The 27,119-nt window shown below is 34.8% G+C and overlaps 3 protein-coding genes across 3 annotated transcripts; 2 read left to right on the top strand and 1 right to left on the bottom strand.

Moving 5' to 3' along the window:
• Positions 1-2: 2 nt before the first annotated feature.
• LOTGIDRAFT_182666 (hypothetical protein) lies at positions 3-8,602 on the top strand. Its single transcript, XM_009059829.1, has 11 exons — positions 3-215; positions 2,152-2,375; positions 2,601-2,684; positions 3,094-3,192; positions 5,255-5,348; positions 5,693-5,866; positions 6,261-6,472; positions 7,047-7,160; positions 7,358-7,462; positions 7,895-8,029; positions 8,151-8,602. Exons 2-11 carry the CDS (start codon positions 2,174-2,176, stop codon positions 8,498-8,500), a joined length of 1,569 nt encoding a protein of 522 aa, XP_009058077.1. The 5' UTR covers positions 3-215; positions 2,152-2,173; the 3' UTR covers positions 8,501-8,602.
• Positions 8,603-11,249: 2,647 nt separating this feature from the next.
• On the top strand, positions 11,250-13,010 carry LOTGIDRAFT_72260 (hypothetical protein; the record flags this gene model as incomplete). The annotated part of the gene is made up of 1 exon (XM_009059559.1): positions 11,250-13,010. A coding segment is annotated over one exon (1,761 nt), but the record flags the coding sequence as incomplete, so codon positions are not given.
• A 3,322-nt stretch (positions 13,011-16,332) lies between these two features.
• LOTGIDRAFT_228823 (hypothetical protein) lies at positions 16,333-18,835 on the bottom strand (the record flags this gene model as incomplete). The annotated part of the gene is made up of 2 exons (XM_009059828.1): positions 18,621-18,835; positions 16,333-16,846 (listed from the first exon to the last, which is right to left on the bottom strand). The coding sequence occupies exons 1-2, from the start codon at positions 18,752-18,754 to the stop codon at positions 16,333-16,335; spliced, it is 648 nt and encodes a 215-aa protein (XP_009058076.1). The 5' UTR covers positions 18,755-18,835.
• Positions 18,836-27,119: the final 8,284 nt, after the last annotated feature.

Genomic DNA, 27,119 nt, shown 5'->3' with positions numbered 1-27,119 from the left:
AGGTCACACAAATATATTATATCGTTAAATAGGTAGGCCTAACGCGAATACTTGGTATTTTTATGAAACGCGTATTGTTGGAAAATGTCGTGGTTTGGATAAAACTGGTAACTGTGTACTTTTTTATTGTTGAAAAAGGAACTCCATTGGGCCTGCAGGTGGTCCATTTGACATAGGCAAACACATTAATACTGTGTATGGGTAAAGTCCAAAAAGTAAGTCACAGATTTAACACAAGAACAATTATTGTCACTATAAAAGAGTGCTTAGTACGTAGAGCTACATAGAAATATTACAACAGAACTCTTGAGTAACAACATGTTTCAGGTTCTGTTTCACTATTTCTATTTTTAAGTTAGACTTACGTTTTTCTGTGATGATGGATATGATGTCTAGATTTGTGATTATGTAACAGTCGATAGATGACAATGACGTCATGTGTGGTTTAGTATGTTAACCGGCTATAAACTACTTTCAAATGAAATGAATGGAGTTTTACGTTCCACTTTTCTGCACCATGTGGGCTAATGAAAAGGGGCAACGCCATGCAGGGTGCAATGAGTTACTTTATAATGACCGGGTAAAGTAACCATCAATAGAATGGCAGTGAAGTTACTTACCTGGCCATTCGATAGTTTCTTCACTGGCGTTCTATCGATAGCTACTTGTACTCTACCCATTCAGTAGACTATCAACTTAATGGGTAAGTTAAAGTAACTATCGATAGAATGACAGTTGAGTAACTATCAACTGAATGGATAGGTTAGAGTAGCTATCGGTAGAATGTCAGTGACGTAACTATCTACTGAATGGGTAAGTTAAAGTAGCTTTCGATAGAATGGCAGTGAAGTAACTATCAATTGACGCGGTAAGTAAAAGTTAGTTATCTATTGTGATAAAAAAAATCGACGCAACGGGTTAAGGACAAGTAACCAAAATAAATTGCATTATAACAACCCTGGATTGGATAGTTGAACAGCAGTAAATTTATCAAATTGCAATAGATTATTTATTGATACAGCCCCAATAAAGTTGCTATCGATTGAATTACTTCGAAGAAAACATTAAAATAATAAGCATCAAAGAATTAAGCATTTATTAGACTGAAATGAATTACCAATCGATTAAGCTTTAATCGATAACTCCAATTATCGATATATCTTTAATCGAAGAAAAAAAGAAATTGTTGATCCTTTGATTTTATTAACCTTTAACGTAACAGTTTATTCGTCCGCCGTCACGTTATTAGATGATTGTTCTGCAGAACCAATTTCTGCTCATTACTGAAGACATATAAATAAGACAAGTCTAAAAATGCTGTAGTCGGTAATGTTGAAGCACATCTTCAGGAAATACACACATGGTTGATTTTTCATTTTTTGTAACTCAATCCTGAAAAACTGAAGTTCTGTTCATCTGTACCAAACAGCAGTTAAAAGGGTCTAGAACACAACGTATACACGTAGCTTAGAAATAATTGCAATACCACAGAAGGCAAAGATCATTGGAGAAGTCTTTGATTACTTTTCAGCAGTTCCATCTTTATCCTTCCACCAAATTCACAAACTTGGAAAAATTAGATATTATTCAACTGATAACCTCAAACTTCTATAACAGGCCCATATAGTATCATTAAAACTTGATAACCTTAATGGAATTCTGTATGACCTAATTATTGCAACGTGCCTAATATACCGCTGCCAGACTTTTAACTGGAACCAGGAAGCATGAAAATATAACTCTAGTTTGCACTGGCTGCCTATTAAACACCGCATCATTTATAAAATCCTCTTACAAACATATAAAACCTTGAATGGTGCAGCTCCAACAGACATTTTTACACTATCTCGCTATCTCAGATCATCTTCTCAAAACCTCCTCAGTGTTCCAGATTATTCCTTAAAATAGTCAACACGTGCATTACCTTACCTGTGGAACTGACTGCCAATTAAACTATCCAAAACTGCGGAGTTCTTGAAGAAAAATCTTAAAACTTATTGTTTTATGATTATTATGGAAAAAGATACTTCTGAAAACTTTGGCAGTGCATTAGGAACCTCGGTATTTGTGCGCTTTAGACATTCGGATGTAATGTAAAATTATTTTATATAATAGTTGACCTCAAAATTACTTTAATTTACTTTTCGTTAGGTAATTGAATGGACCATTTGAAATGGATCATATGAAAGAGTACCTGCAGTCGATCTATGACCAGATATCAGAATTACTGTCGGTACAGTTGAGTAAACAGTCGACTTTCACTAAAACAATATTAATTGGTACCACAGCAGGAGCAATAGCATATTCTATTTTAAAGAAACGGCACAGATTACCGCCGGGACCGTTGGCTTTACCTATTGTAGGGAACCTTCTATGTAAGTTACAATTTAAGAATCTTTACATATAGAAAACACGAGAATTCAGCAAAAACTTACAGTAATTTACCCATCTACCAGTTGTTTATTGACAACTATCGGTAATCACAGAATGTGGAACTTTATTCTTTAGAAAAAGGGACCTTTACATAAAAAAATGAATTATTACTTGTTTGTGGTCGTTTGAATTTTTGAGATTTTAAAACTCCACCTTGCACTTTTCAGTCATATTTTCACAAAAGGAAGGTTGGGCAAAGTCTTTTCTCAGATTATCCAAGAAGTATGGCCCAGTCTTCACAATTTATCAAGGTATACTATTACTTTAATTTTCACGATAACTTAGGTCATATTTCATTATTGATACAACCAGCTATAACAAAATGTTGATTTGTACACAAGAACACGGTAAATACAATTAAAATCCATGTTAGAATATTGGGACTTAGCTGTTTTCGTTCAAAGTGAAGTTAAGAAGCCAGAGAACGATGTTCATTCAATTTGTGTTGCAATAATTCAGCATTTTACGTTTCCGTCCGGTATATCTTACACAATTTTAGATTTTAGGTGGACGTCATTATGTGAAACATTGTTACAAATATAAAAGACATAATTTGAAAATTTTTATGATATTTTATTCAACAAACATAAAATCGCTGTCAGATTCTTACACTTCAATCTGCCAGCTAGTTGGACACTATATTTCGTTCCAATATTTCAGGGCCATTTCCTGTGATAGTATTAAATGATATTAAATCGATCAATGAAGCTCTAATACAACGATCTACTGATTATTCAAATAGATGGATAAGACATTCTTGTAAGTATATGTTTTGATTCGCAAAATAACAAATGATATACTTTATTGGTGCGGCGTATTATGTTAATGTGTGATTTTCTTCTTTTTTCAAATCAGTTACCCTAAACAACGCATTGACGATTTTATTTGGTAGTCATGCTATGGGAGATAGTTTGTATCACAATTTCATTTCCAGTCTAGAAACTTGGCTTGTATATAAATGAAATTGGGAATACTGTTTCCTGAATTCGGGCTCTGTCTTTAATTGTTCATCATTAAGGGCCGTATGCTGCGCTCGGGTAAAGTCAGACTTTGTAAAGTTTCGCCATAGCTCGACTTTGTAACTTATTCATTTTGGTATGCATGGCTTCAACTTAAACTTATCTTTGCTAAGTTTAACTACCTCTGTGTATGTACATAAAACCAACGATAACTCAAAGAATTATAATTTAATTTCTAATATATAAAAGTGATTGATACATAACTAAAATTTTGATCGGACACTTACGGACAGCAAGAATTTGGCATGTTTCTCATGTGCTTTTCCATGGGGTCTTTACTATAAATACGCATCAGGGTCATTACAAATCATAATTTGATTGATTATTCAATATGTCAGATAATATGTCATCGCCTCAGAATACCAAGAAGAAGACATCCCAACTTACTGTAATTGAACAGAAATTCCTTATCGATATAGTGGATGAGTTTAAGGGTGTATTGGAGTCGAAACAAAATGATATTCGGTCCATACAAAGGAAGGAAAGGCGTGGAGAGAAATAGAGTCGAATTTTTGTTCCATGACCACTTGCTTTAAACGAGATCACAAGCAGTTAAAGAAATGCTGGAATAATTTAAAAATGAAGGCAAAAAAATCTGAAGCGATAGAAAAAAAGAGAGAAAGAAAACTGGTGGTGGTATAGTGGAGACAATGGATTCTAGTAACTCAAATCAGAAGACGTGTGCTATGATACCGGCACAAATGCACCCTCTGCAGAATGACTTTGATAACGATATGGATTTCCATCAAGATAGCTCAACCGACGTCAGGTTAGTTAAAGGGATACAATCCTCTGATTATACATAATTTGAACTTCTCAAATCCGCAAATCCAATTTCAATAAAAAAGTAGATATTAATATGTCACTTCGATTTTGACAAGGAAATTTCGAAAGAAGATAAATTACGAGACTGATTCCACGTTTCGAAATAAGTTGCATATGAATGATTCGAACTGTTACGTAGCACCTTACTTTAAACAACTCCTTTTGCATTGGTACTGAATTTTTCATAAATATATGATTATATTTTACGTAGCTAATTTAATTTTCATTTCTATATTCAACACAGGTTCTCCCGTATTTACGCGATCCACATCAGCATCAGCTACTGTTACCAGTGGAACATTGTGTCCAGATACAAATCCAGAATACAGAAATCATCACGGATTCCATGTGTACAGCCAATTGTTCCAATTATCCCCGAAAACTGCGTAATGTCGTAAAAACCTCGTTGTGTTGTTTTTATTTCATTTTCATGTGGAAACGTAATTACCTCAGGCCTATGAATATCTATAGCCCTTGATACCAATTTCACTATTCGGGAGACACTGCATTGATGAACGCCCATTATGTCCCCCACGTTTATTTGTAAAAAGCCACTAGCATACCAACGAAGACATACCAATAACTGTAGTAATGGTGGGATATGTACAGTTTGGTCACATCGATGATTGAAATCATTTAAAAAATATGCAGAACGCCATCCTTTGGAAATCTGAAGCGTTTCGTAAATTCACTGTCGTCTAGATCTTCCATTGGATTTGAGCGGTCTGTCAATCTCCTCTCCGCATGGTAAATATCTATAATATGGTGTAATTGATTGAAATAATCTTCCATTGTCACAATTTAAATCGCAAACGTATATAAAGTACGGCTAAAGTCTGCTACCACCCTCGAGTAAAGCATGACTTACATCAAAGATCGAGCGCAGCATACCTAAAGTCTGACTTAAGCTTGGCTTTGAGTAAAGTACCACTGAAGTTCGACCGCAGCATACGGCCCTAAGTGTTTTAATTTTTTAGTCAAGTTAATAAACTCCAATGGAAAAGGCTTAGTATTCTCAAATCCTGATGAAGAATGGAAAGCAAGAAAGAAGACAACTGCAAAAGCTTTAAGGTTAGAATATGATATTTCCATAATCATGAAAAATCTTAAAGAGCCTCACAAGCTGTCCCCATCTTCAAACGCACTACATGTATCTTGATGAATATTTTCAGCTAATACTTTATCCCTTTAGAGAAAGAGCTTGTGTGCATACAAATGTCTTATTAATTGATGTTTTCGTCATGTACTTTTATAAAATGTTTATCAAGGGGAATAGGTAGCTTTGATCATTTTAGTTTTCAATTTGATCAATTTGACATAAGTTAATTTTAGTTTCCTGGACAGAATACTATGTTTTACTGATTTTATCATATTGCAATAAATGCAACATCATCTTTTAAGCTTGTATCCCGAAGTTTTATTTTTCTCCTTAGAAATTACATTGGAAGTAGTAATTTTGAAACACACATAGGAGAAGCAGTTACTGAAGCAATACAGGTTATGTTACAACAAACCAAACCATTTGATCCGGACCCTTTTATCCTCTTTATAACAATAAATGTTTTAGCTTCGATGTGTTTTGGAACAAGGTAAGAAACAAACTATGTGTTGTCGCTATTAATTTTTACACGATTCTTGGATAATGTGCAACATTTTACGACAACGGCTTCATTATGGACAATGATACACAACCGTATATTTTTCTTAAAATAACAGGAAATTGGTCCAGATCCACATCTACCCTTGAAAACAGACCATATCTACCCAACTGTCCTATGTACTTATAATGTTGAAATAAATCTGATCTCCAAGTCGTATGTTGAATCCTTATATTTTGTTATAATATTGGGTTCAGCAGAGAACGGTCAATTAAGAATTATAGTTACTATCCAGCATCTGCTGATGAACATTTTAATTGTATTCTCCATTCCATCATAAAAATTAGAATCTTATTATGTTATATATATTATCTTATTATATCAGGTATGATTACAATGACGATAACTATAAGCTACTGTTGAAAATCATGGAGGATTTGGGTGAAGTTCTTGGTGAAGGAATTTGTCTAGAAGATTTTATTTCACCTTTGAGATTATATCCTAGCAAACGATTCCACAAATTACAGGATATAAGCAGAAGAGCATTGGATTATGTTACTAGAAATATACAAGAACACCGGTGTCTGTACAATAAAGGTATGCGTTCTTATTGAAATTCAATTTGTTCCAATTATTTTGGGTTATAGCACTATGTTCTTTTCAAATCTCACGCTTAAATCAATGGATTAAAAAATATCCATTTGTATTATTTATGACGGGTTGAGCAATTTAACATGAAAACGTTGGATTTGTAATTGTTGGTGATTAGGGTGATTGAACAGTAACAAGTTACTATTCAATATAAGGCACTGGCACAGGGTTAAAGTTATGTTTACAATAATTGTGATGCTAATATGCAATGAACTAAGTCAAAGAAGATCATAACGGTTATCATATAAATCTTCTTGGACCTAATAAAGAAATTCATTATACTTATAATCTACATTTACGGAAATAACATTATTGGGACAATTTTTTGTTGGTGTAAAACAAGATAGACATCGCCAAAAACAAAGCATTCCTTATTTTTCAATGGTATTTTGGAAAATTAATATGCCGCAACTTTGATCCATTCCATTGTCTTATTTCACTAGTTATGTGATAAAGTATATCTGAACTATATTTGATTTAAGGGTTTTGGTTATTTGGTTGTTTTTTTTTCTTCTACCAGATAGGATAACTGACCTCACATATGGTTTGTTAAAGGCAGAGGAAGACTCTCGTGAAGGTACAGTTGTTTTGAATGAAGAACAGATACGATCAAGTCTGATAGACCTCGTTTTAGGTACGTGTATAGCAAATGTTTTTGGTTTTGTCAATCAAAAGACGAAAAGTATTTTACTCTTTCTGACGTCATTGTATCCTAATTTGTTTTGGATAGTAAAATATTATTTCACGAAGTCACGTGACTTCTCGTGTGCGAAATAATTAGCCTAGCCTATTTCGGTTCCTTTGACTTAATATGTAACCTTTTCCTTGCAGCTGGTAATGATACTTCACGACAGACGCTTTATTGGGCTATATTTTATCTGGCTGCTTATCCGGATATTCAGAATAAAATATATCAAGAAGTCCGGCGAGTCGTAGGTAATATATTCATAAATAAACCCAAGTAGGCTACTAACGATTCGAACCGCAACATCCAAACAGCACATTGGCAAAGCATCCGTAGAAGAGTAAGCATACCTGTCTGGCGCCACGACGGCCATTGCTGCTCAAGATACACAAAGACCACCACAATTCGTAAGGTAGTTCAAGGTAGCTGATAGAAATATTTCAATGTAATTTTATCAGTTCAAGGGAGATAACTGATCACAGAAGTCATAGCATTGTATACTGAATGTTTAATAAAACTTCGTTTAATTTTTCACAAACTAGACGAAGCAAAATCATTTTTAAAGTTAATCGCATAGTCTATTTTTTTTTGATTACCTAATTCAAATTAAATAATAAGTAGCCTAAAATGTTATTCACCAATGTATATACAAGATGTCAGTAATTGGAAATTTCTGTCTGTAGATAAGACTAGAATGCCAAAGATTACTGATAGAGAAAAGCTTCCTTATACATATGCCTTTCTACATGAAGTCATGAGACTTGGAACAGCTATTACTGTTGGAGTTCCACATTTGACTGCAGTTGATACAAAGATAGGTAAGTTTCATTTCGTAATCAATCTTCAGTACAAACCACAAAGACGATATTGTTAATAACCCCAATCTCAGCTGAGTGCATGTAAACAAACGCAACCTTTATTCTGTTCTATCTTTTTCAGGAGAATATGACGTTCCTAAAAACACGACAGTATTCATCAATCATTGGGGGCTTCATCACGATCCAGACCAATGGGAGGATGTTGAAACTTTTAAACCTGAAAGATTTTTAGATCATACTGGTAATATGGCACCAAAACCCGAAAACTGGTTACCTTTTAGTACAGGTAGAAGACTCTGTATAGGCAAAACATTGGCAATGCCTGAATTACATTTAATTATAGCTTCCTTAGTTCAAAGACTAGAAATCAGAGCGGAACCAGGACGCCCTGTCAACTTTGAGGCAAAGGAAGGCCCAATGGAATACGCGTCTCATCCGTACAAAATCATTGTTATAGACAGAAATCCATGATTAGTGAACATTGCTCTCAAAGATTTATATTTTCTCAAGCTCATGTTGTTTTAATTGTGTTAACAAAATAAATGAATGGATTATTATTCATAATTGTTTGTTAATGTTGATATTTTCATTTACAATCACTACAAAATCAAAATACGATAACGACTGAAACCATTATTAAAACGAGAAAATAGAATTCCATTATTATTAAAAAAAGAGTAATTTCCCTTCACAGATATTGTAACTTCCTTGAAAAGCCCTTCTTACGACAAGTACAATCATAATATGTTGACTTGAATGCAAAAGAGAGCGAAGCCAGTCCTTTTCTCAACATATAATTGCGTTTACAATATTTGGATTTTTAGTATTAATTGGTATGTAACGTGTAATGTAGACATTTTAACCACAAAACATTGTAAGGGTGGCAGAATAAACCTGTTGATATATACACGCCTATTAGATACTACCAATGGATACAATAGACGATTATATTACGATCTTAAAAATTCTTTTAAAACGGCTGATACAAAAAATACTCGTAAGCAGATATCACCAATATCAACTGTTTGCCAGATTAAATATTTCTCTCGCCAAAGCTGGGGAAATATTAAACCCAGCAATTGTTTCGTACATTCATATGACATTAGCAATCGTTATAGACCCGCTATATCCTTAATCTTATTCAATGTCAAACATTTGAATGGGATGAGGGAAGACTTCCTACTTGCACAATATTAGGTATTTATGAGGGATTACAGTCAGTATCCTTGTGATCAAGTGGGATTTAGTAAAGTTGTAATTCAGATTGCAAATTTTAGGGACTAAGTCTACTCTGAGATGTTGGTAACTAGCCGCAGAAATTTCTGAAATAAACACGGTTAGACCACTTTCTGTAAAGCCATTGAACACATTTTCTCATTGTGTCAGTGGTTGAAACCTTCGCCAAAAGTTTACAGAGTACGGTATCATCGATAATAATAATTAACTATATAATTTGCATGAGGCCAGAATTACGTCCATTTCAATATCATTTAACCCTTGAAGACAAACATAAATACAACATGTGATATCAGGACATATAACATAGAAAACAGCTTATTACTATCAAAATATCGACTAGTCTATTTGCACACTATCTGTACACGGCTCTCGATTGTTATTCTCTTTTGATGTGCGTAGAAAACGCATGACGACATTGACTCATTATATCAAGATAATCTTTGCATCTCATATGATCTAAATGAATAAGTTGTATCCCAACATTTTCGAAACGAAAAAACCCAATACAGGCTGGTAGTTCAGAACCAGCAAACAAAGAGAACACAAACTTCGTACGATATGGATCCAAAATGTGTATATAATGAACATTTGGCTAATCGGTAGTCAAAATAAAATATTAAATAAATAATAATGTGTCAGAATAATCCTTTAAAGATAAGGACTATTTCAGGTCGCAATATAACTATCACTTGACAACTGAAATAAATGTGAAATGCCGGAAGTAAAGATACTTGTCTGATCAGGATCTTGAATAAAATGTAAATAGTCTCTAAAAGTAATAGAAATGTACAAATATCGCAAAATTGCTTCTATTTCTTACTATATCTATAGATGTCGTTTCTATATTACATGGCAGTCTCAACAAATGGCAGTCGTCATTTAAACATTTAAACTTATTACTGAACATAATAAGTCACTTGAAACAGTTGTAAATATTGATGTATTTAGGAGTTTGCCTTTACTCATTAAATCGTCTTTGAGTGTTTTGCATTGTTTATACACACCAATAACGTCGTTTCTTCCGTCCCCATGTTACGGTACTTGACGATCACGTTGTTTTTATGTGCAATGATCTTTGAATTCGTTAAGAGGTATTTTATAAGAGTACGCGCAATTCGAAACTGAAGTGGCTTATTCTAGACACATAGATTTGAAGGCTAAAATTTCGACGGCGTTGAGAGGTGATAAACATTACCGATAACCTTAGCTGAAAAGAAATCCCGTTTCTCTGACTTAAGTACAATTGGTCAAACGGATGGCGAACCTATCCCTTTAACCGGTTTGGAATATGTAATAATTCGAGGAAAATATATATAAAAGCTTGAACATGTAATTCAACTACTTGTAAGAACAACAACAACTAGTCAGTACAGGGAAGAAAATTAGACACAGCACCCTTTTATTGTCAAGAGATCATGTTTTAAAGCGAGGATGTGTTAAATAAAACACATCAATTTTTGGCTAATTTGCAATCGATGTCGACGAAAGGGTTCTCCAATACTGTATCTGTTTAATATCCGAAATGGTTACTGACCGATGATTTATCTTGAGCACAGAACAAAACATAAAAATGCAATACGTGATTATGATATTATGGCATTATGAATATCTGTGTATCAAGTAACGAACGTATTCGTCTAGGTGCCAAAACTGTTTTGACAGTATACCAATATATCGAAACCACAGTTACTACAGGGCTTTACTGTTCCCTTCTAGTAGATATCATTGCCAATATATAACTATTCAATAGAGTTAAAAAGAGGAAGTTCAAAACAGGGAAATTTCATAACGAAATTTCCTGTCATATGATGGTGAGTAATCTTGAGAAAGCTTTATAAACATTACGAGGTGTAGATTTTATCGTCAGTTCTTTTAGCCTGCGAACATGCTGTTTCTTGTTTACCTTGTTTTACTAACAACAGTTGCTTTCGGACTTGTGCTTAAAGGTGAAAGTCCTGTCTCACTGAGTCCATCCGACTACAGAAAATGTATGGATAACAATGAAATAAAACTAAACACATTTGAAGTTCTACCAATTTATGGATGGGATAATTTGCGAAATAAATATGCAGGAATGGTTATCGCATCAAACTATTCTCAATGTAAAATGACAATTGATGGAAAATATCTGATTCCAGATGATGTGTATTTGATTCCACAAAGAGTCAGCAGAATTCACCAGTACGCCGAACTAATAACTCATTGGCACAACTACTCAAGTGTTACTTCAAAGTCAATTAATGCTGATGCTGGCATTCAGTTAAAAAGTTTTGGAATAAGTGGGAAATATTCCAATGATTACTTAAATTCCAAATCGAAGCAGGTTATGGATAAATCGGTTATGACTAGAGTACAGCTTAGATACACGGGGTATGTAGCTAAACTTCAACCAAACGCCAAACTTCATCCTCAGTTTAAACAAGTACTGCATTCTGTCGGCTCCAATATACAATTGAATCGTACAAATGAAGCTCGGTATTTGAGTGAAATGGTCGTTAGAGATTTTGGAACCCATTTCGTCAACACCATAACGGCTGGAGCAGCCTTGACCCAGGAAGACTTTGTTAGTCGAGAGCTGGTTTTAAAAAATGAGGAAAACAAACGTTCAATCCTGGCATCTGCTTCTGCTAATTTTTTTGGGGTGGTTCACGCTAGTGCCAGTACTAAGTCATCTACAGACAAGAAAATGCAAGATTCCTATGACAAAAGTAAAACCAGTTCATACATTACTGCTTATGGTGGATCAATGTACACGTTCCAAAACTACTCTGTGAACAAATGGGCTGAAAAATTAAATGACAATTTAGTTGCAATGGATAGAGCTGGAGATCCATTATTCTTTCTAATCACACCAGAGACGCTTCCAGAACTACCCGTAAGCATCACCCTGCAAATTAGAGAATATGTATTTGAAGCTATTCGTAGATACTATGAGTATAACGTACATCGTGGTTGCATGGATATTAACTCTCCAAGCTTTTCATTCCATGCCAATGTGGACGATGGAAGCTGTAAACCGCCTGTGTCTAATTTAACCTTTGGTGGCGTATTCCAGACATGTACTATGACTCGATCAGAAGCAGGAAATCTTTGTGGAAATCTTAACCAGCCTAATCCTAAAACAGGTAAATATTCTTGTCCAACTCATTATCAAGCCGTACAATTATACACAGAGCATTATGAGAAAAGTGTCCCCTACAGATCCTGTCATCATTGTGGATGGTGGAGTCGATGTTGTCAATCTGGAACTAAATATTCCTTTGCCACCCTTAAAGTCTACTGGTGTGTTGCAACAAAACCCGTACCACGCAACTCCGGTTATTTGTTTGGTGGACTCTTCACATCTCACGTCGATAATCCAGTCACAATGGATAAATCTTGCCCTGCTGAATACTCTACTAGGATGGTAGGAAGTGATTTGAAAGTTTGTATAAGCGACGATTATGAATTAGGAACACCAGGCGCACTACCATTTGGTGGATTTTTTAGTTGTAAAAGTGGAAACCCGCTAGCTGACAGAAACCGAAACGAAAACCTAAACAACGAAGAGAAAATGAGCCCGCTTATGACACTTCGGGAGTATTACAGAAAGAATGAAGAATACAGTGGACCTAAAGCTTGCCCTAAAGGTTACAGTCAGCACTTAGCTATCATCAGCCAAGAATGTTCCATCTATTATTGCATTATCTCAGGAGCACTCAATTCACAAGGTCTTCTGCCTGTTAGAAGACCACCATTTACTGATCAAACGAAGTATGTTCCCCAAATTGAAGAGTTCTTCGTCTATAAAATGAATTCGAGTTCATGGGAAATTGAGAATGAAGCCGAGTATTTGATACAATCAGCTCAAACCAGTCCGGATGGAGAAATATTAAGACCAAAGCCTTCTCAGTTGAGTACGGGTTCTGTAGTCGCCATCTCGGTGTGCATCACATTAGTCTGTGTTGGCGTTGTTTACCTCGCATCAGTAATCTTCCGTAGAAGAAAGGCGAACAGAAACAATCGCCCTAAACGCAATATAAGCCAAGAGGAACCAATAGTGACTGGCAATCAATATGGATCTACTACTGATGAATCAACAATAATTACTTAAAGTATAGTTCTGTTTTATTTTTAAAAGGTTACATTGACAATATTGTGAATACCCCAAAGCTAAACAAAGGAAAATAAAACAAATATTAAATTGAAGACTGATTACCATGATGTGCTTTGAAATGTCCTGTAACATTATGTCTTTCAGGTTAAGTGCCTTAAAATTCATAGACGATATTGGAGCATATCTTGAATTAACTATGATAACTATCTTAACATAATGTTTAATGTCTGAAAAAAAATTCGTCATTTGCCTAAACCGACCCATATAGGAGCATGAGATTAAGGTTGTTGTCATTAACCTTCTCATACAATTTGAGTTAAAATATCTCAGCCATCTACCAATACCTTGTTTTCAAAATAAATTCATTAACGAAAAAAAAAATATTTATTCACATTTACAGTTGCTTGCGCTTCCCTTCCATCAGAATATATTTGTTTAGTTATATGTTTATTTGTAAATATTTGTGTGAAATATAAAGATTGTTTAGGTAGTTTTTCATGTTTTCATATGACGTAAATGCTCCTAACCATTCTAGTAAACCGTTTCATTTTCGGATATTCTATTCATTTTACTATACGTCCTATACATTGTTGCTCAAAAGATGCGAGAGGTGCACATGATGCCAAATCTTAGTCAAACTCTCCGATTGTGACCACTACCCATCCACCACCCATGACAATTCCACTTCCAGTCAGTGGCGTTTCTATGGAATGGCCACGCCCCCTCCTCCAAGAAAAGAGCCTGGCCGCTCCCCCACTTTCAATTTTTTTGTATCATTTTGCATAATGAAAAATGTGAAAAATATTGTGGCCCCCGCTCGGTCCCCTCACCTAATGTTTCATAGAACGCAACTGCTTCTAGCATATTTTATTTTATTTTTTTCTTTTTTTAATATTAATATTTTTTTATTCCCATTTCTATCTCCCTATATGAAAGGTTGGTCGTCAATCTGTCCAAGATATTGTTGATTTACACAAAATTGCATAAACTGCTGACATAAACTGCCACCCTTTATTGTTTACAAGCCACATTTAACATAATTTCGGCGTATCAATGGTTGAAGTTCGTCCGATACCCTTTGTGGAATCGTACCCAAATTTTTATTTAAAAAAAACTTATATAAACTGATGCCTATATCGCGTTCACATGACAATTATAGACGGACGGAACGAAGGGCGGACAGAAATATACCCTACATTAGAATGTTAGGCATATATAAATGAGGTAATCTCATACAACTCTCTCACTCGGGAAAGCCACATGTGTTTAGGAAAAGACTTGAATGGATTACTACTTTATCAATCGAATAAAATAGGTTTTTGGATTTTGTTGTGGTTTTTATTGCAGGAGTATATGTATGTCTTTTAATTCAAAGAAATAAAAACCCTGTGTGGCTGAGCTTCAAATTTTGTATACATAGTATAGTTTCTTAAAACATAGCAATATCAAAAATCTTAGTGAAGAGATCAGAAAATTGCTTATTGCTAATAAGCAGTCCACAGGATATAACAGTTATAAAAACTAAATAGACATATAATTCATAATATCACCCATTTACATTGTAAGAGGGAAGTAAGTAGATAATTCGTGTTTTCCAATACCCACGATTAAATTATTTCGTAATATGTCTTTGACAATAATTTATCACTCCATTTCCGTTTATTGACGTCTTACTGTTGACAACGTAGATATTATTCACAGAGAACCACATTTTACGTATTATGGGTCTTAGCTATTATGTTGTTTAGGAGAATTTCCAGTTGAGACTATCGAGCTTTATCTGAAAACCTAAGTTATGTCGAATACAACGTTGGTGACTCATGGGTTTTTCCAATACTAGTTTGAAAGTATCACGGTCTTGGTTACTAAAATACATCCCTGTACCTATTTGGTTTTGGTGTATAGAGTTACTGACTACTGTAGTTTGCATAGGCTTAGTGATTGTGCATTTGAATTAAAATTAAACAATTCCCTCCCAGTAATGGCACTTGATGACAATATTTTTTACAATAAATTGCCCATAAAACGACCCTTCGATGTAATGATTTTTTATTCAGGATAGTCATAATCACAATTCACAAAGACAATCTAACTTCAACATTACCTTTATGATTGTACACTGGTCCGCATCATCTAAGAAAAACGAGACAGTGGATCAACCTCCGATTTTGACACATAGGGAACTGTTCAGAAAGAATCACAGAAAAGAGTACGCTTTGATAACTAGTTACATGTAGGTATATTGCAGTTAAAGATGGGTTTCCTTATATTTTAGTGTCAAATTAAGAAAACTATTTGATTAATTGGTGTTTCTAATGAATTGTCATGTATTCTTAATCATATCATTATGTTCTTATTGCATATAATTAAGAGCTTTAACCAATCATAAATTTCCATGTATGTACAGTCTGGATAAACAAAAAATAAAGACTTTTTGACCTTTCTTGATCGGTCACTCATTGAAATTCTGCTGGTAATTCTCTTCTAATTTAGCTAATTATGAATTAATTATGGACATGTGAGACAAACTGATATTTTTCCAAATCATTAGAATACCTGTACTTTCTAAGTATAAGCATTTTCATTTTCATAAATGAAAATAAGAGAAACCATCTTTAACAGGCTTCAAATTTCTCATGTTTAACCCTACCTAATACTAGTCAAAGGGAGACGACAAATACAAACTGGTCATTCGAAATACAGTTAATGTAATATATACCAAATATCATTAGATTCGATATGAGGGTTTTCCAACAGACATCATACTGAGTAGACAAACCAAATTCAACCTTGATGGATGTTCAATATATCACAAATAAACATATCTTATCTAAAATAATCACTTGCAGGATGCCTGGTGCCATTGTCATTCATGTGACAGGAAGGTTTTTTTTTAAATCGGAAAAATACCAGCATTTACTATTAATCGATGTTTAATTTTAAAAAGTATTTCCCGAAAATGAATGAATCACGGAATATGCAATAAATCGTAGTCCGCATAAACACGTTGTGTAATATCGTATATTGGTTGTCCATAAGTAATCACTTCATTCAGTAGATCCATTACTCTCTCATAGTCATGTTTACACATTACATCAATTAACTGTTTCTTGGCGGGAAGCAGATGAACAGCCAACAGCGCCATCTTTTGTACAGGCCATGGATGATGATGAGCTAAAGTGTTCTTGTAAACTTCGGCAGCCACCTTGGATGTCTTATCATTTTCTGGACCTTCGCGTATCCGTTTCATGAAGGCCATTATAAATTCAAATGCGTGGTGCAGACGTAATAATGTTCTAGATCCAGATGGAAATTCACCTTTAACCTTTGCAGTACCTTGGTCAGTTTCATATCGTAAAATAGATTGAACAGAATCATAATGATTGTCTTTATCAATGTTTCTGTGTTTTTCTATTATCGTCATTTTACCCTCCAAATCACGAGCCACAAAACCAAACAATCGTCCAGTTAACTTGAAAAACCTGCAAGTAATAAATGAAGATCCTTTGAATAATTTAATTGGGAGTTAACAAAATAGAATCCATAAACGATGGATAAACAAAAAAGTTAATTAAAACTGATCAAATGATTAGCATTAAGCCTTGTGGGGTAAGTTTTCGGGGAATTAACTTGTATAATTTTTATTATTTATATCTAATTCCACTATTGCATGATATTTATCAGCATTATGTTATTATCGGTATTATTCTGGTTTATATAATTATAGATTAAAATAACAATTATCAGATATGATATCTTGTGGATTACATTCAGAAAGTCATATATACAATATAGTGGTCAACAGGTTCTTCAACTGATTAGATATGAAATGAAGTTTTACGTCCTAATTATCTGCACCTATTTTGGCTAATGCGGACGGACAACGCCATGTAGTGAGCAAAAAGGGAAGTCCTGTCAGGCATTAGATTACTCTTTTCTATTCCCAACTGTGGATGGATCTTTAACAGTCTGTGGCACACGGGGCCTTGTACCAACAAATCAATCAAAGATGCAAATTAATGAAGTAGGATATCCGTTGGGGTTTACAATCCGGGATTATTCGCACTATTACTCGTTGTTAGAGCTCTTAAATATTTCAAATTTCCAACGAATGGGAAGCAAAATAGGCCACAATATTCCCCAATGCCCAAATCATGCTGTTATGTAAGCCAAGGTGCAAGCCAGTAACACGTTACACTCCAGTTGACCCCAAGTTTCATAAGTGGCTTATATTTGTCAACTTTCAATAAGGTTTTTATTCAGGTATATATTAATGTTTAACCTACTTTCCGCCTCATAATAAGGTATTTATATAATCTTCACGTTGACTTGACTCACTAAATACATTTTCAATCACACGTTCTCGTTATCAATACTGCTTGGACATGACTGACTTGAAATCGTTCAGTATTTATCGTGTACCTTTTTTGACTAAGACTTAACGTAAGGAAAATTGAAAGCTAGCTTGCACATAGCGTTGCATATGAAAATGAAATGAAACCGTAGTAAAATGCATGGAAATAGTCTTTCTTTTCAGACTCTTTACTACCTTGGTGCCCATTTCAATCTTGCTCGGGATGGGACCATAAAAGTCATACGACTCAAAATTTATAAACGCAATAGAGGCAGACTAGATATATCGTTATTAATTTGATATATATCCATACCAAGTACAATACATTAATGATCTCATGAAGCATGGAGGAATCAAAACAAGCAGTCGACTAATAACGATATATCGACGATAAATTTTTACAATTTAAATGCCTGTTAAGTTTATGTTGAGGTTTTTAAAAACATTCAATAATATTCATATATAATATTTTATGGCACATAAAAATAGTTATAAATCATGTGTCATTAATTTTAACCAGTAAAAAATATCTGACTAATACGTACAACAAATCAACGTGAGGAAGTTTCCATTGTGTTCCCCGAAATCAAAACATTGAACTCCATGTTGAACCCACATTCTCATTTCTCAGTAACAGTGGATATTTAAAATAACTCCCACCAAAAATTTCCGTAACTTGCTAGTTTATTTACCAGGTAAAAACAATAGGCATGGTGCTTACAGCTTAATAAATAGGATATAATAATAGGTCTTAATACAAGTCATTATTTCGATTTGAATTATGCGATTATATTGTGTGTTAGATTTTCACCTAACATTTTGAATCTGCGTCATGAGGAAAAGTCAAGATGATTTCTATGATGGTATTTATGTGAACATTTAAAAACTAGCAGTTAACTTACCTGCAAAGTTCTCGGTAAGCTCTGAGATATTCTGACATTAAAATCGTATCGTCATTTATTCGGCATTTCTTAAGAGCATCCAGTACAACTTCTAAATCAAAATCATGTTTGGCTTTACTATTGAACTCCTCCATTATCAACTATAATTATGTGATCGTATGTTGTCGACACTGGTGTGTGTCGTCTGCTAACTTTTGAAAACTCCTACTACCCGGATGAAAACAGTGACAATGAAAACAGTGACAATGCAAACTTTGAAATGAATTGACATAAGACATAATAATCCTCAGGGCGGTGTGGGCCTTCTTACATAAAATAAGTCAAACTGGCTTTTCCGTGAACCGTAACGGCGAATTTGTTATTCGATTATGTTTGACCTACCATCAGTTTTAAAAGTGACAAAAACTCTTAATGGAATCCTTGCCCCTCGTGAAGAAAGAACAGAACTAAATAATAGCAAATTTGACAAAAAGTTGTATGGAACAGTGTTGAAAGTCATTTTCCTTGGGTCGGTTTATGAAAATATCTTAAGTAGGTCTAACTAAGCTGACAGAAAATGATAACCACTGTACTTCTATTTGAAAGCATTTCTGAAATGTTTCATATCGACCTGAACATGGTTCAGCTAATAATGAGACACACTTTTAGCCGATTAATTGGACTGATATTTCTATATTTGTGTAGCAAAAAGGACTAATTGATCAAGATTTTATGACTAACTTCACAGCGATCCTTTCAATGAATCAACATCATTAACGTCATAGCAAAATTAGTAAAGCTTAATTACAGAGGAAGCTTGTTGAAATATTTGGTTGCAAAGCCGGACCAGCCTGCATATCGTTGATGTCATTTCCAGAACATTGTTAACAAGGCAAAAATGATGTCATGAGGACACATCAGTAAGTTTTTATCAGCATGAGAGAACATTTATTTCAAGCCCTCTCTTTTACTTTTTTATATAATGATTTTACTTTTATCTCACGAATAGATTTGACGATAAACACTTGACCCTTTGTCCTTCATGTATCCAGTATCATATCCGATAATCTCAAAATGTCAATCAAATACTCACAGGAAAGAATCGCAACAAGGATAAATTACCTTAACCAGGTTCCGGTCTTCTAGATTTCGGGGAAGGGAGGGTTTGATTCTCCCAAATGTACAGGCCTAGGGTGGAGCAGACACTTTATTTAGAAATTAGGATAAAGGGTCTTGATATTGGGTTTTCTTCTGTCCTGATTCTGATCTTAAATTAGAAAAAATAACTCGCCCGGTGGGTGAGAAGTATAGTATCTGTTATGTACTGATTGTTTTAAGTTTACTATGAACAATATTATCATTTAAGTTCTTATTTTTTGAATATGCAACTATCATTTTCTGCTTATAGACATGGGGGAATTTCGCTTGAAGGCTTTTATAGTGGGCATGAACTATCTTGCTTGCTCGATTGCTGGTTGTATTAAACGGGACAGCAAAGGGTGCTATGCCTACATTATGATGAATATTTAGTCCTATAGGTCTTGCTGTATTCAATGTCTCAATCCAATGGGCTTCCCTAGATTGACGGAATTTGGTAGTTTCATCTTCGGGCAAGTCAATTTCTATGATTAGGGTGAGATCGTCTGTTGAATGGTCGTCGAGGTTGAAATGATTAGAAACAGGCTTGTCTTTCTTTAATTTGATGTCTGACCTATGAGCATTAAAGTGAGTTCCTAACTCTTCTTAGTTTCTCCTACATATTGTTTGGGGCATTTCTTGCATGAAATTAAATATATTACATTCGAATGTTCACATGTTAGATGTTCCTGGATCGGGTACCTTTTATTCGTAGAGTTGCTTACAAAATAATGAGTTTCTGACATAAGGGGACATGTTTTGCATCTACTGGACAAACATGGAGCACTTCTTAAACCTGGAGGTAGTTCAGCATAAAGTCTATTTTTAGCTGCTATCTGTGCTAAGGTGGTATTTTTTATGTTTCGTAAAAATCGTTTAGAGTACCCACGCTCTTTCAGTTTTGAGAAAACAACCGTACAGGCTTAGTTGAAATCAGAAGATCTTGTACAAATTCGATGAAATCGTAAAACTTGTGACTTAATTATACCAGAAAAGGTATGTTTTGGGTGAAAGGAGCTCTTGTGCAAGAGTTGATGAGTATCAGTTTCTTTGAAATACACTTTAATATCCAGTTTATTTGTTTCTGCTATGGAATCTCCCTTAAAGACTGTGGTATCGAGAAAGTGTATGCTTTTGTCACTCACGTTTGCGGTTAGTTTGATAGAAGGATGGTGGTTGTTGAGAATTTCAAAGAATTCCCAAAACTGTTCGATAGAATAAGTCCAAACCATAAAAACGTCATCCAAAAAGCGTCCGTAAAAAAGTGGGTCAAATGGACAGAGGGGCAACACCTCACGTTCCCACTCTGCCATGAAAAGGTTTGCGTACGAAGGGGCGAATCGTTTGCCCATTGCTGTCCCTGAAGTTTGTAAATATGTTTTACCATTAAATGTGAAATCGTTTCGACTAAGACAAATCTCTAAAAGCTGTAGAATTGCATCGTCGGGTCTGTTTGGATCTGGGTTTCTAGTAAGCTTTACGAACTGCCGTTAGACCAGTAGTGTTATCGATATTGGTATACATAGAAGAAACGTCGATAGAAATTAAAATAGCATTAGAGGGAACTCGAAGATTTTTTATTTTATTGACAAAATCGGTTGTGTCTTTAAGGTAGGCGCGATGTTGACATGCTAGAGGTAGTAAGAAATGATCAATGTATTCTGACACTGCATATGACTCACTACCACAGTCAGATATAATCGGGCGGCCTTTAGGGATTTTATTCGAGATAAACCACTCCTTGGTTGGATTCTTATGGATTTTAGGCAAAGTGTACAAATGTCTCTCGCGACAATCAGGTTTGGCAGACAGATAGTCATATTGTTTCTGTTTGAGATAACTAGTTATGACTAAATCGACAAGAATATTGTTAATCATGTTAGCAGTTTCTTTGAAAATTGGTTTCGGTAAAATGGCATAATGTTTAGGATTATTCAGTTGATTCTCTGCTTCTGAAACGTAATCCTCCCTATTCAGAATGGTCGATGGTTACCTGTTGATTGGTAGGCTGTGTTGTAGATAGGTCGGCGATGGGGTGGGATATAGTTGGATGGGTTGGTTGGTGGTCGGCGATTGGTAGGTGGTAGAGGTCGATGGAAGACAGGGCCGTTGTAGGGTACGTGATATTGGTTTGGTTGACGATTAGTGTTTCTATGTCTGGCTTCTTGCCAGTGGCTGTTGTAGTTGGGGAGCATAATGAATATAACTTGAGGTTAGAAAGGGAATGTACAGCGGATGTAACAGGAGGAAACTGTATATGCCAGCATGAAAATGTGGGGACCAAATTATGCAAATAAGTCAAACTGGGGATATATAAAGTAAGATGAAAGTTATGATGAAAAATGCAAAAATATATATTTAGGTGATAAATAACGGTAACAATGATGTGAAAAATTATAACAAGTAAAACAAAAACTTACGCAATTGACACAAACCGGCCAAATCTTCCCTGTCACACGTCGACTATACCCAAGACCACGTTTATTTGGCGTAACCAAAAGGTAGTCAGCCGTAATCACACGCAGTCAACCCTAGCACTGAAACTAGGCAGTAGAAATTTCACCTAACAGATACTACAATGGTTGACTAAAGCAAAATTCAGATCATCAGAGATAATTAACTGTTCAACCCTAAAGAATACAGTTCGTACTTCTACTTCATTTTCCAGCTATATTTCATTTTCGTTGTTCAATTTTATTGGGATAACGAGTTATCAGTAATTTGTACAGTGACGTTTTGGTCATTTATAGCTGGTATTCTTAGTAATATTAAAACATCTTTAGATCTGAATGGAAACACGGACAGTATTATACACATTCACAAACAAATTATAGTTATCTCCCCTCTATCGTTGAAGTCTTCAAAGACATTTGCATTCATACTTCAAAAACAAAACTCACCAAGCCTTAAGATTGTCTCCTTTGGTTAGAACACTTATCACCACCTCTTTGGACCTACTAAAAAAATAACCACTGGGCTGGCGTCAAGTACACATATTGGCACCATATCCATAGCTCAAAGAATGATGCAAAAATAATATTGTTCAACTGCCAAAACAGTATTACATTATTTTATTGAAATGATAACATAATTCCGTCGTTCCTGTTAGTCAATCTGTTCACCAGGGGATAACTAGATGAGTGGGAGCCTCGTGGAATTAAGTGAGTTCGGGCTGTTAATGGACGTTTGAAAGATTTTTAGTATGTAGTTACTGCTAATCCACTCAGTTATGGATGGTTGCTTAGTTTGATTATAATTACAGCCAGCGTCATGAAAAATCCTTTTATGATGGCGAATATCAAATCTCAAATTGATCTGTCGACACCGGTACTATGTTGCCCTAGTAGTAAAGTTATTTTCATGTATTAGGGCCCTCATAAGCAGTCATAGCAAACACAGATACTTTTTCATAAGAACATTATATTGTCCTTGGTAGAACCCCAGCATAAGTTGTGAACCATTTGATATTGCGTGTTACAATTGTTAGACACTTACTATGGTAGATTTGTTTTTAAAATTTTGTATTTTTTTTAACCAGTCACGGTAGTTGAGCCAATGTCGTCCACATTTCTTGTAGACATGATAGAGGTTGCAGTTTTTAGCTTATCTTGATGAAAATTAGTATTAGTATGCATTCAAGTACGATACATAGTTTTTTTTTTTTGTCTTTGACACCCTTGAATTGAAGCCGCGATATAAAGTACAATATCTTGATGAAACTTGGTATGCATGCATCTGCTGAGATGAGAAGTAAAAATGATTGGAGTGAGTTTACCTTTAAAACGATCTGTGAACACGTTTATATCTGATGCAGAAAGGTCAACTCTTTTCCCCTTGAATTTGTAAGTCGATTTCCTCAGTTTGAAACTGCCTAATTCGTGGAACATTTTCAGCATTTCACGGGCTGGCAAAATCCATTACAAGTAAAAGTAATTGTTCCGAGGGTTCGAAGGATAAAATTCACACATTTGGACCGTCAATGTTGGTTTTTGTTACCTTATCTGTTAACATGTTGCGGACGTGTGATTTTACCATACAGAAGGTTCCCAAGTATTAATGTAGATCTAAGGATATATAAATTTCTCGCCTCGATCAAAAGATAGATTATAGTTAATCCGAGGTGATCCTTGGGTCGCACATTATGATATTTAATATATTGAATCAAGAAGCGACTAATGTATGGCAACAATTCACTAGAAAGTAGCAAAATTAATATCAACAACGTGCAATGCAAGGTTTAATCCACCGAGGTGTGAAGGTCGACGATTTGGTCGTCTCAGTTTACCCTTTCCACATGTTACATCTGCGTTTTTCACGATCAATTTGAAGCCCAAGGTTATCAATATTGGCTGAATTTTGAAACTTTGTTTCCTAACATGAGTGTCATTGTGATGAAAACAATTTAAAACAGATTATAAGACAGTTTGTTCGTATAAAAACACATTATAAATTTCAATACGGTGATACGGTTTTACTTTTACAAATGCATTTATGTCATTTTCGCAGGGTATACCGATGCTGAGCTTTTTCATAAAAGAAATACAGTTGCCATATGACCTTACTGGACCTGTTCCTCTCTTACAGCTACCGTTATGTATAGGCAGCGAGAATTGGTATATAACTGTCGGATGCAGATGCGCTTTGGTTTATGGTCGGCCATAACGTGCACTACATGCGTCAACTTACATTGGAGATAGGTTCAACACAAGTTCATAGCTATATAGGTTATACGTTTTTAGTATGGCCCGTGCATGATAGCATACGTCGAAAGTTTGTGCAAGCACAAATGCTTATATATATACAACTTACTGAGATATTCCAGCTTGCTTAATTTGACATAAGCTGGGTATAGGTTTTCCCAATCGCCAAAGTGTGACAGGGACATTAATAGTTTCCAGTTTACAAAATCTAAAGCCCTCATGAGAATGTGTAAAAAACTAAAACATCTCTGCGCATCGTAAGGATTTTCGTTTTTTTCTGAGAATGCTCTGAATGGTTGGGGTCATGTGGACAGTCCAAATAGGCATGTATTCGTTGTCAGGTTATACGGAATTTCTCTATATAGTTGATGGTAGGGCGTAGGTTTCTTTGTCTAGCACACGAAAACTTCGTTGAGCAGTGTGGTAATGTGTGCCAGCCGACGCCATCAAGTGAAATTCACTTTCGCCTAAATTCGTTAGACATATTTTGACATGAACAATGTAGGTATTGTAGCGAAAACAATTATTACATGATTTCACAAAATTAAGTATTTCAAATGTCTTTTTAAATCAACATTTCATAAATACAAACAAAGAATACCACTCAGAGACGAAACAGTTGGAAACCATTCTTTATAAATCACAAATTACTAAAATTGCCAAATGTCGAAGCCGTTCTGTCAAAAAAGAATAAGTATATATTGAGCATTAAAGCAATTATTCTTATTCAATACAATCCACTCGGCATGAATTTCACTTGGAGTGTAGCAATTGTAAACTCCCTACTATTTGCCATTTATGATGATAATCTAACGGCACGTAAGCAGAGACAACCCTATAATTTACCCTCATTCTGTCACAACAAAGGCGTTGTTGCTTACCACAAAAAAAATGGTTGAAAATTTCAATTGTTTGGATAATTATTACCTATTTTTCTTTATTTTTCATAGAAATACGAACACAGTCGGCTTTAACCCTTCATATACCGGTCACATCTACATGACTCTACTTGAAACTGATTTTTGTTGAATTTATTAGAAGACCAGGTGAACACAACATGAAATATGTCAATACAAAATAGTCATAGGGTTATTTATTTCTCTCTGATAAAAAGAATAATCTGAATACTATTGCAAATTACTCCTGTCACGAGAAGAAAGTCTTATATCAAATACCATTTTCTATAAGCTGCAGCAAAATTGCTACGGTAAAAGCACCAAACATAGTATTTTAATAAAATATGTGAAAGGAGATAATTTAAGATTTTAAAATGACTGAGCAGACATCAGGATGCCCCTATAGACACGATAGATCATAAAAAATAACAACTGGATTCCTCGGTGCTTCATGATATTGACTAAAGAATTTCTCCAGTCGACAGACCTCAAAAGGTAGATATCAAGCGACATAAGCGTATGTTACCTTTCCTGGTAATCTATTTTACACTGGCGAAATGAACATGAAATTTGTATGAAAGGTTAAAACACTTCAAAATGTCTTTAGAGAAATGACCTCCGTATCCTATTTCCTGAAAGAAATGGAAAATAAACACAATAAAAAGAGAAATTTTGAAAATGATAATGGAAGTTTGACGATATTTGATAGGCTTAAGAAAGAAATGTAAAAAGGGGTTTTAACGTCACTTTATTTACCAAGGATTCGGTCATCAAAGACTGAGAAAGTAAAAGTAAATGAAACATCAACACGGAGACTTAGGTAAAGAAAAGACTGACCAAAAACTTTCTTATAAAGTAAATACGTAGCGATCATAAATAAAACATATGACAACAATTTTCTTTCAGGTGGTCTCGTATTATAGGCATATGATAGCACTTGTTAGATTGACCATGTATTACTGGAATCAAACTGTAGCCTTACGTGTAGACGTAGTTGTATGGCAGATCTTGACATAAATACATACATCATAGCCGATTTATTGACCAGATATCTTATTTCTAAAGGGGAAATATTCTTTAGCAAACTATCTGAGTTGCAATCTAAGTTCCTGATTAAAAAAGCTAAACCTGAACCAAGCAAGCCGTGGTGTGTTTCTCTAAATCAATTAATCAACTCAATTATTTTCCAATATTGTTAAACACAACGAAACGTTAGTTTGAGGGTGATCAAAATGTAGTTAATGGTCACCTTTGGGCATGGTAAACAGAAGCGACCAATTTAAAAAACATCTTTGTTTGTGAAAATTATTTAACTCTATCCTACATCATATAATTATTCTGAATTTGATATTGTCAGCCTGGATATAATTTGATACGGTCAAGCACAGTGACCATAACATCTCTAAACCTGGGGGTAGTTTAAGCTGTTCTGACCTGGGTGATACATAGATGTTTTTTATGTAAGTAAATCTAGAAGGGATCAAGAGATATACTTAATTCTACCTTGGTTGAATCATATAAAGAAACCTTTGTCCAGCGGCGTCTCAAATTCTCCGCGATTAATAATATACGTGACCACTGGACACACGTGTCAAGACTCTTGTTACTCAAACCCCTGTCGCTCTTCTTTTGAATATCCTTAAGGAACTCCGACCTCAGGACAAACATTATTTAAGGCTTAGCACTTGTATAGGAATCCACACGATGCAAGGTATAATAATTGTTCGAAGACGTATACGGGCTACTTATGAAATTAGAAAAGGATAAGACATCCGTTGGTCATCCGA

The sequence above is a fragment of the Lottia gigantea genome, assembly GCF_000327385.1.
Source record: "Lottia gigantea unplaced genomic scaffold LOTGIsca_4, whole genome shotgun sequence".
In the NCBI taxonomy this organism is placed as follows: domain Eukaryota; kingdom Metazoa; phylum Mollusca; class Gastropoda; family Lottiidae; genus Lottia; species Lottia gigantea.
The sequence above is the reverse complement of the archived record's forward strand: the minus strand, read 5'-3'. Positions and strand labels throughout refer to the sequence as shown.

What these genes read in the sequence shown, in the direction of transcription:
- LOTGIDRAFT_182666 (XM_009059829.1), top strand. Translation starts at nt 2,174, where the DNA reads ATGGATCATATGAAAGAGTACCTGCAGTCGATCTATGACCAGATATCA. An exon ending in TAGATGGATAAGACATTCTT is followed by an intron (nt 3,193 to 5,254) that starts GTAAGTATATGT and finishes TTAATTTTTTAG; the next exon opens with TCAAGTTAATAAACTCCAAT. An exon ending in TCTGATAGACCTCGTTTTAG is followed by an intron (nt 7,161 to 7,357) that starts GTACGTGTATAG and finishes TTTTCCTTGCAG; the next exon opens with CTGGTAATGATACTTCACGA.